The sequence below is a fragment of the Schistocerca gregaria genome, chromosome 7 (genome assembly GCF_023897955.1).
Source record: "Schistocerca gregaria isolate iqSchGreg1 chromosome 7, iqSchGreg1.2, whole genome shotgun sequence".
In the NCBI taxonomy this organism is placed as follows: Eukaryota; Metazoa; Arthropoda; class Insecta; order Orthoptera; family Acrididae; genus Schistocerca; species Schistocerca gregaria.
In genome coordinates, this window is record NC_064926.1 from 426,445,224 (window position 1) to 426,461,870 (window position 16,647).

General features: G+C 39.7%; 1 protein-coding gene across 3 annotated transcripts in view; it reads left to right on the forward strand.

The window, feature by feature from the left end:
• Nucleotides 1–16,647, forward strand: part of LOC126282034 (vascular endothelial growth factor receptor kdr-like) — a 329,784-nt gene that overhangs the window by 190,904 nt on the left and 122,233 nt on the right. For all 3 annotated transcript variants that reach the window (XM_049981445.1, XM_049981444.1, XM_049981446.1), the window contains 3 exons: nt 5,828–6,130; nt 13,097–13,254; nt 15,514–15,676. In XM_049981445.1, coding sequence (XP_049837402.1) covers nt 5,828–6,130; nt 13,097–13,254; nt 15,514–15,676 — 624 coding nt within the window. The remainder of the gene's footprint in view (nt 1–5,827; nt 6,131–13,096; nt 13,255–15,513; nt 15,677–16,647) is intronic.

Genomic DNA, 16,647 nt, shown 5'->3' on the forward strand with positions numbered 1-16,647 from the left:
CCCTGTGAACCGAGCTGCAAAGTACACCTTCATTCTGAGCAAGATGGTGAAAACTATTTGCTTTTAGAGACAAGTCATTGTGAGCAGGCATCCTATGCACAATGTTCTACAAAACATACCATCAACTTTCCTTTTGACCAGCACATTGAGGAAGTGTAATGGTTAAAACCATTGGCGAACCTGAAGTAGAAGTCACAGCCCAAAATTGCAGGAAGTGCTGAAACTGGGGCAAAAGTGATGGACATTAGCCACAACCAGTTGTTGCTAATACTTGACCAGCACCCCTCACAGCAGCAAGACTTCATGATAGTGTGTGGTAGCCTATGGTAGTTGCACAACGCTGATGCTGACTTATTAACCAATCAAAAGGTTGTTAACTGCCTTTCAGATTGACATTTGTAAATGACTCTTCTCAGGGACAGCAATGTAAAATCTCAAACCTGAGGTACGAGCGGAGCTGAACAAGAAAAGTTTATCCTACTTTTGTGACCTAGTCAAAGCTTTTTACCAGGTGGATCACAAAATTGTACTTAACACACAAATATGTTATGGAACGAATTGCATCCCTCTTTGGTGGATGGTACCTTAACCTTCATAACAACTGAGTGTCTCATTAGCAGACTGTGTGATATACATCAAAGTAAGTTCAGTGGGTGAATGTGATAGATAGGTTCCCACAAGATCTATACTGAGCCCAGAATGACTTGAAAGGATGGTTCCATAACCGAAATGTTTGCTGATGGCACAAAGACGCTAATCAAGGGGAAGATACAGCTAACACTTAGTCATAGCCCTTATGCTGCCAGACATGTTCTCCGCGTTCTGTGTCGAGTGTGGCTTTGTTGTCACTGTTCTGATTGCCATACGCTTCTACATATGCTGAGACAGCATTCTGGTCACTATGAAATATTTATCACCCGATTGTAAGAGAACATTTTACAGTCTGATATCTTTGCTCGATAAATGACTGAGTTTCTATTCCTCACTTGTCTAGTCAGTGTAGTGCATAAAATTAAGTAAATCATTGCACAAATTTCCAGAGTTCATAGAGGTAAAAACTCATTACGTATTATTGATTTTGACTCACAAACTGACGTGTTTGAAATGTAGATAAGGTATCGAAATTTTATTTAAAATTGGGAGAAGACTTGTATCTTAGTATGTTCATGAGTTACTATTTTTTATATCTGCCAGGCAGTTGTGTGTGACATGCCCAATTCCATTCCTGTGCATGGGGAATCGTGGTTGTAACAATTATCATCATTCATAAATGGTTAAAGGTATTAAAATGAAGTATGTTTGCAAACAATAGCACACAGAGGCACACATGTTGTATGGTAAATAATTGAAACTTTTTTTATTAACCAAGACATATGACTTAACTCATTCAAAGCACTGAGAGACGGTGGAACAGGATACGTTGCACATCAATAGCACGAAAAATAAAACCCATGAGCAGCATTTAAACACGTTCTCAGCACCTGGGGAACAGTGGAGCATGACAGGTTAACTTGTCCACAGCAGTCAAAGATTTTTTTTTTTCCTCGTGAAGACTACTGGTGTGTAGTTTCAAACATGCAAATAATGACCTCTTCAGAACAAGCAATATACACTGTCATATACTACGTGAAAAACACACACAAACTAATGAAGAATCTCATTTCATTGTGTATTGCCCTTGACAACATTTCTCACTGTGTTAACTGAAAGAAAGAAGCACTAACCCCTTTTCTTTTTTTCCCCAACCCATTATTATTTTCTTGGTCAGTTAACTGAAGTAAATAAAGGGCTTGTTTAGCAAACATGAGCTGTAAAATATTGTGTAAAATGGATAACTGTTAGGTCTTTCAGAAGCATGTTTAAGAATGCTGGGGTCCTTAGTCATTTCATGGTGCATTGACACCTTAATGGTGTTTTACTGACAGTAAATATAATTTTCAACCATGTTATGACATGCGCAGTTATGGTATTAGGCACATACGTATTTTTCATGTAGATCTGTTTATTGATAAGATATACTCACCAAGCAGTGGGAGAACACACACATAAGACTGTTGTGATTGGGAAGCTTTCAGAGCCAGTGGCTCCTTAAAGTACAAGGGTTGGAGGGGAAGGAAGAATGGGGAAGGAAAAGGACTGGAGAGGTCTAGGAAATGAGAGAGATTTGGGAAAGTCACCCAGAACAGTGTGTCAGGAGAGACTTAGCGTACGGGATGAGAAAGGAAGACGGACTGTTGGGGACTGCATAGGATGAGATTTGAAAACCTGAGAGCTTAAAACATGGAACACAGTGTAATACACAGACAGAGATTACTGCGTAAACATCACACATGAGTTAATAAGAGTGAAAAACAAAGTGCATTGTGCATAACAGAGGTGGGAGAGGAGCAGCGAAAAATAAACCAGAAAGATGATGAAAGTTGCAGAAAAATAAAACTGAGTGAAGCAGAGAGTAGTTGCACTGAAAGAAAGCTGAGATGGAAGAAATTAACATAATTTAAGGCCAGGCGGGTGGCGAGAACCAAGGACATGTAGTGCTACTTACCACCTGTGGAGTTCTGAGAAACAGCTGTCTGAGGGAAGAATCCATATGGTGCGTGTGGTGAAACAGGTGCCGAGGTCACGAGCGTGTGCTCTGCAACAGGATATTGCGAGTTGCCTGTATATACCTACTGCCTTTGCCCCTTAACCTGAATTGATAATTTGATGGTAGTCATGCTGATGTAGAAGGCTGAACAGTGTTTGCATCATAGCTGGTATATGACATGTATCGCTTCACAGGTGGCTCTCCCTTTGATAGTATGTCTTGTCAGTTACAGGGCTATTATAGGTGGTGGTAGGAGGGTGCATGGGGAAAGTCTTGCAGTGGGGATTGTCACAGGGGTAGGAACCATAGGACAGGGAGATCAACTATGGCAGATACACGTTCAGTGGGCGCTTTGAAGCCAGCAACTATAAGACGAATATCAGCCTTAGTTGGTCAACACCTGCAACCCATAGTGCAAAACTATCCTCATACATCAAAGATAGCAACCATTTCCTAGATCGTCTGAAATCTGTGCCCATCCCACTCCCACGACACAACTTGCTTGTCACCATTGATACCACCTCCGTCTATATCAACATCCCCACATACATGGTCTGCCTGCTGCTGAACATTTCCTCAGTCAGCACCCACCTGATTCCAAACCTATGACGTCCTTTATACTCACTCCAATCAACTTTATACTTACCAGCAACTACTTCACCTTTGAGGGGCAGACAAACAAACATATCAGGGGTATGGCCATGGGAACCAGGATGGCTCCTTCCTGTGCCAACATTTTATGGGTTGCTTGGAAGGGGCTTCCCTGGGATCCGTAAGTCTTCAGCTCCTGGTTTGGTATAGGTACATTGATGACATCTTTACCACGTGGACTCATGGTGACGCTGACCTCCTAAAATTCCTGGAATTTCTGAATATCTTCTCCCAATTAAATTTCACATGGTCCTAATCTGAATCCCTTGCCACTCTCCTTGGTGTTGATCTCGTCTTCACTGAAGACAAGTACACACTTGCGTCCACATTAAACCTACCAACAAAAAGTAGGCCTACTTACATTTTGACAGTTGCCATCCTTCCCATGTCAAATGTACCTTCCTATACAACCTTGGCATTCGAGGCAAATGTATATGTTCAGATGCAGACTATTTACAGCAATACACCACCATTCTTGCCTCAGCCTTCACTTCACGTAATTACCTCACCAGCCTAGTTAAAAGCAGATTTTTTGGGCCATCACATCTGATCCTGGTATGGCTCCCTGCACAAAACCGCTTCGGAGCACACCGTGGATGACACAGCATTATCCTGGTCTGGAATGTGTTAATCAGTTACTTTGACAGAGACATGACTTCTTAAAGTCATGCCCTGAAATGAGATCCATTCTGTCTGAAAGTTTGCCCACCACATACAGAATAGATTTGTCACCCTCCCAATCTTGGCAATATTATTGTCAGACCCTATGCTCCTTCTGCACCCATCTCCCTACCCTTTGGCTCCTACCCCTGTGACCATCCCTACTGCAAGACTTGCCCTATGCACCCTCCTGCCACCACCTGTAAAAGTCCTGTAACTGTCAAGTCATAACTATCAAAGGGAGAGCCACCTGTGAAACGCTACATGTCATATACCAGCTATTATGTAAACACTCTTCAGCCTTCTACATCGGCAAGACTACCACCAAATTATCAATTCGGATGAATGGACATAGGCAGAAGGTATTTACTGGCAACTTGCGATATCCTGTTCCAGAGAATGCTCTACAAAATGACATTTGTGACCTTAGCACCTGTTTCACCATTTGTGCCATCTGGATTCCTCACACAGACCCGTTTCTCAGAACTCCACAGGTGGGAACTGGTACAACAACATGTCCTTGGTTCTCGCCACCCACCTGGACCTTAATTTATGCTAATTTCTTCCATCTCAGCTTTTGTTCACTGTACTTACTCCCTGCTTCACTCAGTTTTAGTTTTTATACGTGTTATCTACAATGCACTTAGTTTCCCACACGTATTAACTCGTGTGTGATGTTTAAGCAGTAATCTCGGTCTGTGTATTACCCTATGTTCCACCTTTTAAGCTCCCAGGTTTTCAAATCTCATCTATGCAGACCCCAACAATCAGTCTTTTCTTCTCATCCCGTACAGCAAGTGTCCCCTGACCCATGGTTCTGGATGACTTTACCAAAATCTACCACTTTTGCTAGACCTTCCCAGTCCTTTTCCTTCACTCTTCTTCCTTCCTCTTCAACCCTTGTACCTGGAGGAGGAGCCACTGGCTCTGAAAGCTTCCCAATCACAACAGTCTTTATATGTGTTCTTCCACAGCATGATGAGTAGATTTTTTTTTTCTATCCAAGTAAATAATTGGTTGTTTCCGTTGTTACATGGATTTGTTTATTGGATATTTCTGTCAGCTACATAGCAAGTACCGAGCGAGGTGGCGCAGTGGTTAGCACACTGGACTCGTATTCGGGAGGGCGACGGTTCAATCCCGCGTCCGGCCATCCTGATTTAGGTTTTCCGTGATTTCCCTAACTCTCTCCAGGCAGACGCCGGGATGATTCCTTTCAAAGGGCTCGGCAGACTTCCCTTCCTAATCCGATGAGACCAATGACCTCACTGTTCGGTCTCTTCATCCGACACCGCCCCCCCCCCCCCCCCTCCCCCCATGGCAAGTAGCAGTGTTTGTGTAAAGCTGCATGACAGATATTAGTGTACTGTGTAATAGGACTCTGTATTTACAGATGTAGGTAAATATTTTCTTTGCGAAATGCCATAGTCATAAAATAAGGCATAAGTGAAAATCTGGAAGTAGTGGAAATGTATTTTTCTACCTCCTCCTTGTACATGGTTTCTTCTCTGTACATACTTTTTCATTCCATTCTGTATTTCTAGTTGCTATCTATTTTGGCTTAGTTACATCCCAATCAATATTGGTCTGTATCTGTCTTTATTCTTGTGATTCAGTAAATCCATTGGTTCATCTCTCAATCATTATTCTGTTTTTATTTGGCAGAGTCGCACAGTAAACTGCTGTCTCTTTTTCTAACCATTTGTTTGTCTTCTTTTATTTGTCTCCATGATACTCAACAAGCTTGTTCCCTTTGTCGTGCTCATTGGCCTGTTCTCATCATTAGAATAGCTTAAGGTCCTTGTCTAACAGTTTACAAGTGGCGGTACACTCTGATTATGGATAAATATGATTTACATGTTTCATTGTAAATAGTCCATTTCTATGGATATTTTTATGCAGCTTTGCTTAAACATGTCTATTTTTCAGAAAGGAATGAGGCTTACATAAACTTGACAGTAAATGGGAACAAAACTAATATGGAAGTTGTTGAAGGACAGAACTTGAAGTGGGTTATCAGTGTTGAAGCACATCCACAGCCTGAGTTTTCATGGTACAAGAATGATGATGTTATCAACAATTCACCTAGAATGATTGTTTCAACCAAATATAATGGGAAACAGTCTATACTGGAAATAAAACAGGTTACTATTGAAGATAGAGGCACTTATGAAATGCGTGCAACAAATGAAAATTTCACCAAAGAACTGACACTGAAACTTATTGTGCTTGGTAAGTACAGAAAAAGCAACATATGAGATTATTGTTAAGCAGATTAATTTCATTTGTATGTATTTAATTGGGGGAATGAGTCATTAATTTATGTAAATTTTGATAGAAATATCTTATGACATTACTAGCAATATTTAAGTATCAGTTTTGATATAAAAAATTATTTGTAACTGTTAGTTATGTTTCCTAATTTGAGACTATGTTCCAGTTTTCCCAAAAAAACATGGTTGTCTCATGGTCACTTGGGCTAGAGGTAGAAAACGACATTTGTTTATATATCAGCAGCTATTAAGATTTATAACATTGCACACAGGAGTGCCCACATTTTTATGCTTGTTGGCAAAAGTTCAGTGTGGGCACTGTTTGTAGTGCTACAGATGTCGAAACAATACTCCACTTCCCACCACATGTTCTTAAGCATCAGAGGTGCTTGCTTAAATCTATTAGATTTCGAACCCTTGTCTGGAAACAATGTCTGTGATCAATCCCCATTTACTAAAATCCATTGGAGTCACATCAGGAGACAAAGGGGCCAGGAAATGTATTCTTGACACGTAAGCTGTCAGACATTTGGAACCATCCTCATATTCATGTGAGAGAGGAAACTCTAATCTGCACTGAGAAGTATCTGTAGCCAAAACCAAGTGGTAGCCAGGATTGAAAGTAGCCAAACAAGGAGCAGACTGTAATTTAGATTTCAAAAGCATAAGTGTGCACTTGTAGGCCAGCATCTACTGGAAAGGAATGTCCTTGTGGAGCAACTCGTGGAGAGGATGAGCCAACATGGCCACAACTGGAATAAAGTGCTGATAGTAAGCAATCTTATGTAAAAATGCTTGAAGTTCTTTGACATAGTAGTGCAAGGCAGAGCTGTAACTGTGGTGACATGATGTAAATGCTTAACACCATCCTGAGAAACCTCAAATTCCAAATACACAATGGATGACTAAGCTGCATTTCAACCCTGCAGTGTGTAAGACCGTGAACTAGGTGCATACGTAAATGATTTTTTGTGAATGCTCCAGTTGAGATGATGTCATTGAGGTAGTTGATGCACCCTGGTATGAATGTTGCGAGTTGTTCTGAAAGGCAAATGATAAGTGTCAATGATAGATGAAGTGTTAACTGAAAATTTAAACTTACCATTTGATGTAACAGGCTGCGTGACCCCCAGTCATGCCAGTCTGTCCAGTTCAGATTTCATTTGATCATGTGAAGCCACTGGAAAGGAGCGCACAAAGAACAAGTGTGGGTGTGCCATTGGTTTCAGGGTAATGAGGGCCGTAAAATTAGTGGCACAGCCTAAAGCATACAAGAAAAACGAGAACTTATAACACAGATATCCTAACTGCTGGTAAGGGACCAGGTTTGAAATGGGGTGAACCATATCCAAAATGGGAGAACAAAAAGCATTGAAAGCATCCAGACCAAAAAAATTTACAGCGCCATGATCACCCACTGCCAAAAAAGTCAAGGAACGAACCACAGATTTATATATGGTGGGAACCATAAATTGCCCCAAAATTGCAATATGCTGCTTGTTGTAACTCGCCAAATGCCAAGCAAGCCTGAACTATGATAAACAGTTTGCTTACTATCAGCACTTTATTCTAGTTGTGGCCATGTTGGCTCATCCCCCCCCCCCCCCCCCCCCCCCCCCACAAGTTGCTCCAATTAATTGCTGGGGGCATGCAATTAACATCAATGTCCATGCCTGCAGGAGAGGGCTGGGAATGACACGTGTGCACACTCTCTCTATATGTCCTCAGCTCGTAGAGTTGCTGCAAGTTGCCATGTGCTTAGGGCATGTGGACCTGTCATATGGCATGAAACAGTATGGTCAATATAGGAGTGCTGCTGCTATTTGGTATGTCACTGTCCAGTGCAGTGAGGAGGCTGTTTTTGTACTGATTCCACCTTGTCATCCCCCGAGAACCGACTGATTCCCAATGACCAGGAACAGGAGCCACCATGGCGCTGGCACACCGTGCCTCAGTCTGAGCACCAGCATCACGGTATACCTCAGAAGAAGTAGCAATACTGAACACTTCAGTCAAAGATGAGTTATTGCACTGTAGTGCACGTTGACAGACCATAGAATCTGCGTAGGGATCATGCTGAGCATCAGCCACGAACTAACATTTGTGACTGAGGTCGTGGAGTTTGACTGCCCAAGCCTGGTAGGACTGGTGGTGCTATTCATGACAAAGATAGAATTCTACACATGCGCCAATGACATGCATGAGTTTAAAGTGATAATTTGACTACATTTTACATAGTTTGCTGAACAAAAGTGGTGCAGGTCCTTGGAGCAGGGCTAACTGGCACAACTGGTAGATCTGAAGGCAAATACAATTAAAGAACAGAGCATTAAAAAGTTTGCAACACTGATATCGAAAGCGAGGAAGTGTTGCTGAAGCCTCTTCTCGTAAGCCTACCAGTCTTCAGTTTCATCATCGTAAGGGGGATAGGGGTGGCAGGTATGCTGATGGTGTGGACCAACAAGTTTATGATAGCAACCATAAGAGCCTGCTGCTACTCAAGGAAAGATTAGAGCAGTGACTCCATTGACAGTAGACCCGAAGTAACAACCAAGTGGACTGAACACGCAGAAGTGAACCCCATACTTGTCGCCAGTTGTATTATACTGTAAGGTGCAAATAACAGCACGGTCACAATGAACTGAAGTTTAATTTTCTTCCACATATGAGTGAAAAACAGTTTGGAATGTAGACACATACTTACAAACAATCCAGGTACTGATACTAGCAAAGTATGAACACAATATGAGAGTCAGTGTCTGCTGCCCTGCACTTACAAATACGACAGCTCCAGTAGACTGCGTTGGTTGGCTGCACAGTTGCTGTTTGCACAATATTTGAATTGTATCGTGCTGGCGGCCTGGTGCCGCATTTTGCATCCAACTATTATGTGCAGGCTTAAGGCAGTTATCTGTGATAATGCAAATTAGAAAAACTTCAACAATTTGAAAGGTAAATTATTGAAAATAATTCATCATTTTCACTAAATGAACTGTCATTGATTAAATTCCTGCATATTAAACAATACAAAGTCCATTATGAAATAACAATATTACAAAACATCCTCCTCCAGGGTTTTGACAACCACTTGTCATGCTGTGAAGTGAAATATCCTATTGCCTACCCTCCCAACCCTTCCCACAGTGATACTCTGCCACTCACCAAACCTACATAATATCTTTGTCTGTCTCCGCTCCACCTCTTCTCTAAATCAATTGAGCCATGGCTCAGATACCTGAAATAGACGTAGATGCAAGACCTGCCCCATACAGCCTCCCATCACCACCTTCTCCAGTCCTGTCACCGGTGCGTCTTATCCCGTCATAGGCAGGGCCAGCTGTAAAAGCACAAAGTAGTCCACAGTAAGTTGCAAGCCCTGTGCTGTTTTCTACATGGGCAAGGCAACTAAAAAGCTGTCTATCTGTATGAATGGCTACTGCCAGACTGTGACCAATAGACAGTTGGACGTCCCAGTTGCTGAACACACTGCCCATCATGATGTGCTTCACTTACTTCAGTGAGTGCTTCACAGGCTGCACCATCTGTATCCTTCCTACCAGCACCAGCTTTTCTGAAGTGTGCAGGCGGTAACTCACAGTATGACATCACCTCATTCCTGTAACCCCCTGTCATCAACCTACGCTAGTCACAGTTCTCCACCTACCTACCCCTTCCCTGCTCCCACTCCAGTACTACACATAGCTATGTTCCACCAGGGCACCCACTAGTCGTTTACCTATCTCTCCATCTCTCTGCCCCCCCCCCCCCCCCCCCTCCGTCTTTCCTGAAGGTTCAATTGTAGGATTAAACTTAAGGGTAAAAGGATAAAAGTGAAGATATTGCTATGACATTGTGATGAAATTGCTATTCTCAATTAAAGTGAAGAAGAATTACAGGATCTGTCGAATGTAACGAACAGACTAAAGAGTACAGAATATGGACTGGGAATAAGCTGAATAAAGATGAAAGTAATGTGAACAGCAAGAAACTTAACATCAGACTAGAGGATCAGGAAGTAGTAGCAGTAGTAGTAGTAGTAGTAGTAGTAGTAGTAAAGGAATTATGCTACCTATGGAGCAAAATAACCTATGATGGATGGAAAAGCAGACTAGCACTGTTGGAAGGGCATTCCTGGCCAAGAGAATTCTATTAGTATCAAATACAGGTCATCATTTGTAGAAGAAATTTCTGAGAAAGTATGTTTGGAACTCAGCATTGTATGTTAGTGAAATATTGACTGGGGGGAAACTGGAGCAGAAGAGAATCAAAGAATTTAAGATTTGACACTACAGATGAATGTTTTAAATTAAATGGATTGATAAGGTAATAAATGAGGAAATACTTCGCAGAATCCGCAAGGAAAGTACTACAGGGAAAAAAGTGACAAAAAGAAGGAATAGGATGATAGGACATGTATAAAGATACATGTATGAACTTAGTTTTTCAAGAGCCATTATGTAAAGTATTTATATATCTGTATTGTGCATTAACAATGGCATTTTCAGGTTTGCTGGAAAATTGCCTAGATGTGAAGTCTGACACCAATTGAAGTACACATAAGCAACGGCAGTGACCCTTCATTATTACTCTTAAGATCATTATTGAGTGAGACACTAAGTTAAGATTACAAGGGGTGTTTTGATGCGTTGACAGCAACATGCGGGATTTGGTGGCTGTGACTTTTATGCTTCATTGTGACATCTCTCACCATTCAAACAATGCTGAATTATGTACTTTTAAGTGCAATTACAATCCATAAATTCACCATGTTAAAACACAAATAAATGAGTGACTGGTCTGTAATAGCAAGTATCTCACAATAAAATATGAAAACCCAAACTGACGGACACACTAGAAGATGTATGCTCAATCATTGTCTATTGTGTGTACAGCAAACTATTTGTGATGAGTATCCTCTGTAGGTGCTGATAACAAACTGACAACTGTTGTGTACTGTGCATTAAAATTTCTTACATTGGATTTATAACAAATAATTAACTGTGCTGAGTTTGCCCACACTGCTGCAAACCGTGTTTGTGTTCCGCCACTGCAAAATGTTTCAAAGCATCTACAGCAGTTCACCACACCACAAGCATTGCAAACAGCTATAGCAATAAACCACAATCTGGGCACAATGTGCTTAAACAACTGTAGCAGTCCGTAGTGTATGCAGTGATAAGAAAGTGAACTTCCATGAACACATGAAACTAGCAACAAACAAAGCAGAAAAAAATACTCCACAAATTGGCAAGGCTAAATTAAGAACACTACAGACTACCTCTATCAATCACAAGAACTTGCATTGTACCGTCTTCAAATAAGTACTGTGATTGCAGCGAGTGCCTGGGCACATAGACGGACACTGATTACTAATGAGGCAGCAGTCAGACGAGGACAAGGAAGTGTCTTGTTTCGAATTTGGGTGGCTTTTATTACCACCTCAGAGGGTGCAGTGTACATGGTGCTGGGAATCTCTCTGATAAACATTACAGCTAGTTATAGAGCTGCACTCTACTGGGTAAAGATGGAGAGACTAGACCAGTTAAATGCAATTCCCTGCGTAAATCTACAAATTAAATGCCAACTGAATAACTGGCATTTGGATACATGTCAAGGGGTGTGGAACACAAGCGATAAGGTATGTAGACTGCACACAATTCTCTCTGACATGGGAGCTTTTAAGAATGAACCCTATCAATCCCAGCTGTGGTAGGGTACACTTCTTAACTGGTCATGAACTTGAACGACATGAGTCTGAGGCAGACGCAGACATACATGCTTATGCGGGGAAGGTGGTTTCCCAGCAGATACAGTCATCTTCTGTGGACAGTACACAAATATCACAAATGAACTACAAATAAACTACAGCAACACAGAACCCGACATCCATAGCATAATCAAAAATGAAGAACAGTGGACACTGCTAAACATCTTGGTAAACAAGATATCTAAAATCACATTCGAGAAGTACACACAAACAAGGCAGCAGGCCTACATGTAGCAGGCAGACAGAGCCCAAAGGGTGAAAGACAACTGATCAACACAATTCCTCAACAGCTTTGCTGCATTATAATAGCCTTACAATAGACAGTAATTTATAAATTAGATACTAGAAAGTAACAGTTAATAATATAATGTAAACACTGAACAAGAACTAAACGAATAACAACCAAATGGCAACACTTGGTAAGAGGAAAAATGGCGATGCATCAGCACTTAGCAAGTCTGAGTGCCAGCTACGTATCTGACGCAACAGGGCAATGTGCATCACCAGTGACTTTCCGAACTAATTTATAAAGCAAGTAGTATTAAATAGCAAACAACCTCTAGTCTATATAACTTCTAGTTTAGCCTTTATTAATGTAACTTAATGAAGGTATTGGGACTGGTGGTCAGTGTCTCAATCATATTCACACACACCAAACTGATGATGGGACCAATGTAGTCGCTTCATTCGTATCTTCTGTTTCCATTCTTCCTAAAATACTGCAATTATTTTATATTTCAAAAGTAAGAAAAAGACTGCAGAAAAATAAATACTGAAAGGACAAGGATACAAATGATGCTTGCCTCCAGGTAGCAAGACACAGGCAACATTGTGAGCAGAGGTGGGGACTAGTGGGTGCTGTATATCATGCCCCATTGGGTGCCATACTCCAGTCACAATGACAAAGTGACAATTAACAACCCATCATAAGTTAATTAGGTGGTACACCATTGGGTCATTAAAAATACGGCAGCTAGTAATGAAAGAAGTCCACTGGACTCAGAGGGTTATGCTGTGATTAAGACTCACATTTTTGAGAGTTTGAAGAAAAATGGAGACTGGAATAATACATTAAAGTTATGAAAGTAATTCTGGGGAGGTGCAATGCAATTGAAATGTATTGTGAGCTTTCTGAACTAATATGGTCCATGTTTTCAGGAAAACCTCATGTCTACATGCCACAATATCCACTGAAATTTTTACATAAACCATCTCAGAAAGCAAGTGCCAAAGTAAATGCCACCATTCTTGGAAGGCCAAGCCCAAATGTGACTTGGTTTTTTCAGCCAGAGGGTAAGGAGAGAATGGCCATCAATGTAAGTAACCTCCATAAATGTTACTTCCATAGCTTTTCATTAATTAGTTGTATCAATATTGGAGTAAATGCTGAACCATTGTATAAAATACTGTACTTCATTAAAAGGACTGTGTTGAGATTTTTCTCAGATACACATTCAAAACAAATATCTTAAAACTCAACCATTGAGTTACTGAATATTGCATTGTAAGTTGTTTTTTGAGAAACACAATGTGTCAGTGAACCATTATCATACTAAGGGAAACTTTTGTCTTTGCAGAAAAAATTGGAAGAGGTGATGGTGAAAAGGGGGAAGGGGTTGTGAGAGGGGGGATGGGGGGGGGGGGTGGTCATTTGCAGATTGTCTGGTTGATTTTTTTCTGTTTGCTGCATTGCATGTTCAAACATATCAACATTTCATCTTGGAGTTAATCACAGAACACACAATATTATTCTCATTATCAGTCTCCTAATAAAACATGATACTGAAAACTAAGTGTGTCTTATGTTTTGTCAAGATACAGTACAAAAATTGGGAGGAAGTCTTCAGTTATTGCTAACATTTTAATCAGAATAATATGGACATTACTTTTCTAAGATGACAATAAACTTTTTTGTTGTTCATCTTTTGGGAGTACCATTTTTTCTGCAGTTCATCACCGTTCCATTTCTTAAGGCAAGACGAGAACTTACAGATCAAAGACAGGTCATCCTCCGGCTGTACATTTCTCTTTCTTAACATTACAAAATACTCGGTGGCATAAGATATCATAACAACAACAATTTTCAGTGTCATTGATGCAGAGCAGTAAATAATAATAATAATAATAATAATAATAATAATAATAATAATAATGAGCGTATAGCATTGGTTGCCGGGTGACCCCTCGCGGGGCGAATGGCCCGCTGCTCCAAAAGTTCTTTAACGCCACAATGGCTGACTTGCGAGTGAATGAGGATGAAAGACACACAACACCCAGTCATCTCGAGGCCGCCGGGAATCGAACCCAGGACCATGTGTGCGTGAGGCGAGAGCGCTACTGCAAGACCTTGAGCCGCGTTCATGCAGAGCAATATTGAAGTGTTATTACAGCAAAGACATACAAATTTATAGGCCCGACAAGAACATGGTGTAGAAAGGAAACTGGTATTAATTCCAAACTACAGGTACAGCAAGTCTACCAGCAGTGTGAAGTAGTGAATTCTCAGTGGTTTTGATGCACGTGTTGCTTGATACAAACTTTTTTTCCTCCCAGTATCGAAGAGAATATAAAAAAGGAAGAATGTTGTAAAGGTGGCAAGATAGCAATAAGAGAAGTTAAGTTTTTTCATGTTGTCACTTATAATGAAAATCATTTACTTTGTTTTCAATGTATGAAGAGCATGTTTTACTTTTACTAAGCTTTGTTGAATGGTGACCATCAGTATCATGATATTAAATTCCAATTTTGTAAAAAGCCATATATAATTGGCCTTACTGAAATCTCTTAGCACAAATATGCACTCACAGCTGAATTAAATGTTATGGTTGGTAGTGATTGTCATAACTAGTTGGTTTGGTTCTATAAGTGACTGTATAATTCTCTTAATTTTAATTCACCATTCTGTAAACCAGTTGCATTGCTGTGTGAAAGTTATTTTGAGCCTTTTATAATTTTACAACTTGTATGTACTGTGCTACATGTATATAATCTATCAGCATCACAAACATTCATCACATGCTACTTTTAGCATTTTTCCATTATTTATTTATTTGGACTTGTGAGGATCTGTTCGTGATTCTTCACACCATCTGAGGAATAAAACTGTAGGTAGATGTCATTATTTCATATTTGCTTTCTTATTCGTTATCAAGATATAAGGGTGTGAGTGATATTATGTACAGTCCAGCTGTTTAGAAAACTTAATCGGAATAAATATCATCAAATTGGATACGAAGGTGTGGTTAAAAGAGAAATCTGCCTTTAAATTTAGATGTGGGAAGAATGTAAGTTTCCATTGCTGTCGAAATTCCATAGAACTGTGTGTTTTTTGTTTAATAAACAGAATCCCAGAAAAATGAAGCAGCTGTTTAGTTCATAAAGTGCAACCAATATCACTGTAAAATTTGGTTTGAGCACATAATTATAGATGGAAGAGTGAACTACACATACATACATTCATTCATTCATTATTTTTGTGATTATAAATAATTCAATTTAGTTAATTCCTAGGTTTTATTACTGATCTCAAATGAAAGTTAAATACATGTCTTAATGAATTTGAATTTGATTTACAGAATGAAAATTTCAAAAATTATATTGTCAGTGAAGAGGATGAAGAGGATGGATATGAAACAATTTCAGAACTGCAGCTGAATGCTACAGTATCTGGAACAGTGGAATGCATTGCTGCTAATAAGTATGGAAGTGACACAGAGAAAACACAGATCATCATCACTGGTGGGTAATTTAAAAAAATGAATGAATTATGTTGAAACCACTAGGTCTTCAGAGTTAAATTATGGGCACAGTTGAGCTCATAGTTATTAGTTCTAATGCAGCCTGTTCATCCACTGTTACTCATTTTTCTGTCCTGACCTGGCCTAACTATGGATTTCTCTTTTCACTAACATTTATTCAAACCACCTTTTTTTTAAGAACAAATTTGAGAAAAATTAAGAAGCCTGAGACTTAAGTGTTTCTTAAATTTGTATTTATCAGTTGTGCTTCTTCTGATGGCAAAGATTTTTTTTCTTTGTGGTAACTACCTAAAGTAACTTTCAATGCCTGTAACGAAACATTCAATTTTTTTGAAGTTACATACTGCACCACAGATTTTTTCTTTTTTTTCTTGAATCTTTAGAATTTCTTTCCAGAGTTTCATTTTAATGTGACTTCCAACTAATCATGCCATAATGCTGTAAGTCATCAGTTAGTACATAGAATAAAATAATTATTTTGTTTACATTATGGATTACACCTGCTGGCTGTCATGCTATGACAGTAATAAGCAATATTAACTTCACAAAAAGGGAATTAACTTTTTTAAGTTTTAATTCTTAAATTCATGTTCTTATTCATGTTCACAGATTATTAATTTTGTTGTGAGCTTATTGTTTTATTACTGTAATGATTCTGGCTGAGCCTCTTTGATTGTCGTTTAAAGATAACTACAATTCATTACACGTGAAAATGTCATCAGAATCCAATTGCAGTACTTTTCTGTATGCAACAGTGTCATCAGTGATGGTATTATAGTGGTGTTGATTCTATCTGATAAACCATTCATGTATATTGAACATGTTAGATGTGCCATTAGGCTTCCTAGGAGCACACTTCCCTTTCTGTAAAACTTAGGCTATCTAGTATCACTTATTGTGTTCACTAGTAAAGTATTCAGAGTCACTTCCATGTTCACAAATATACTCAAT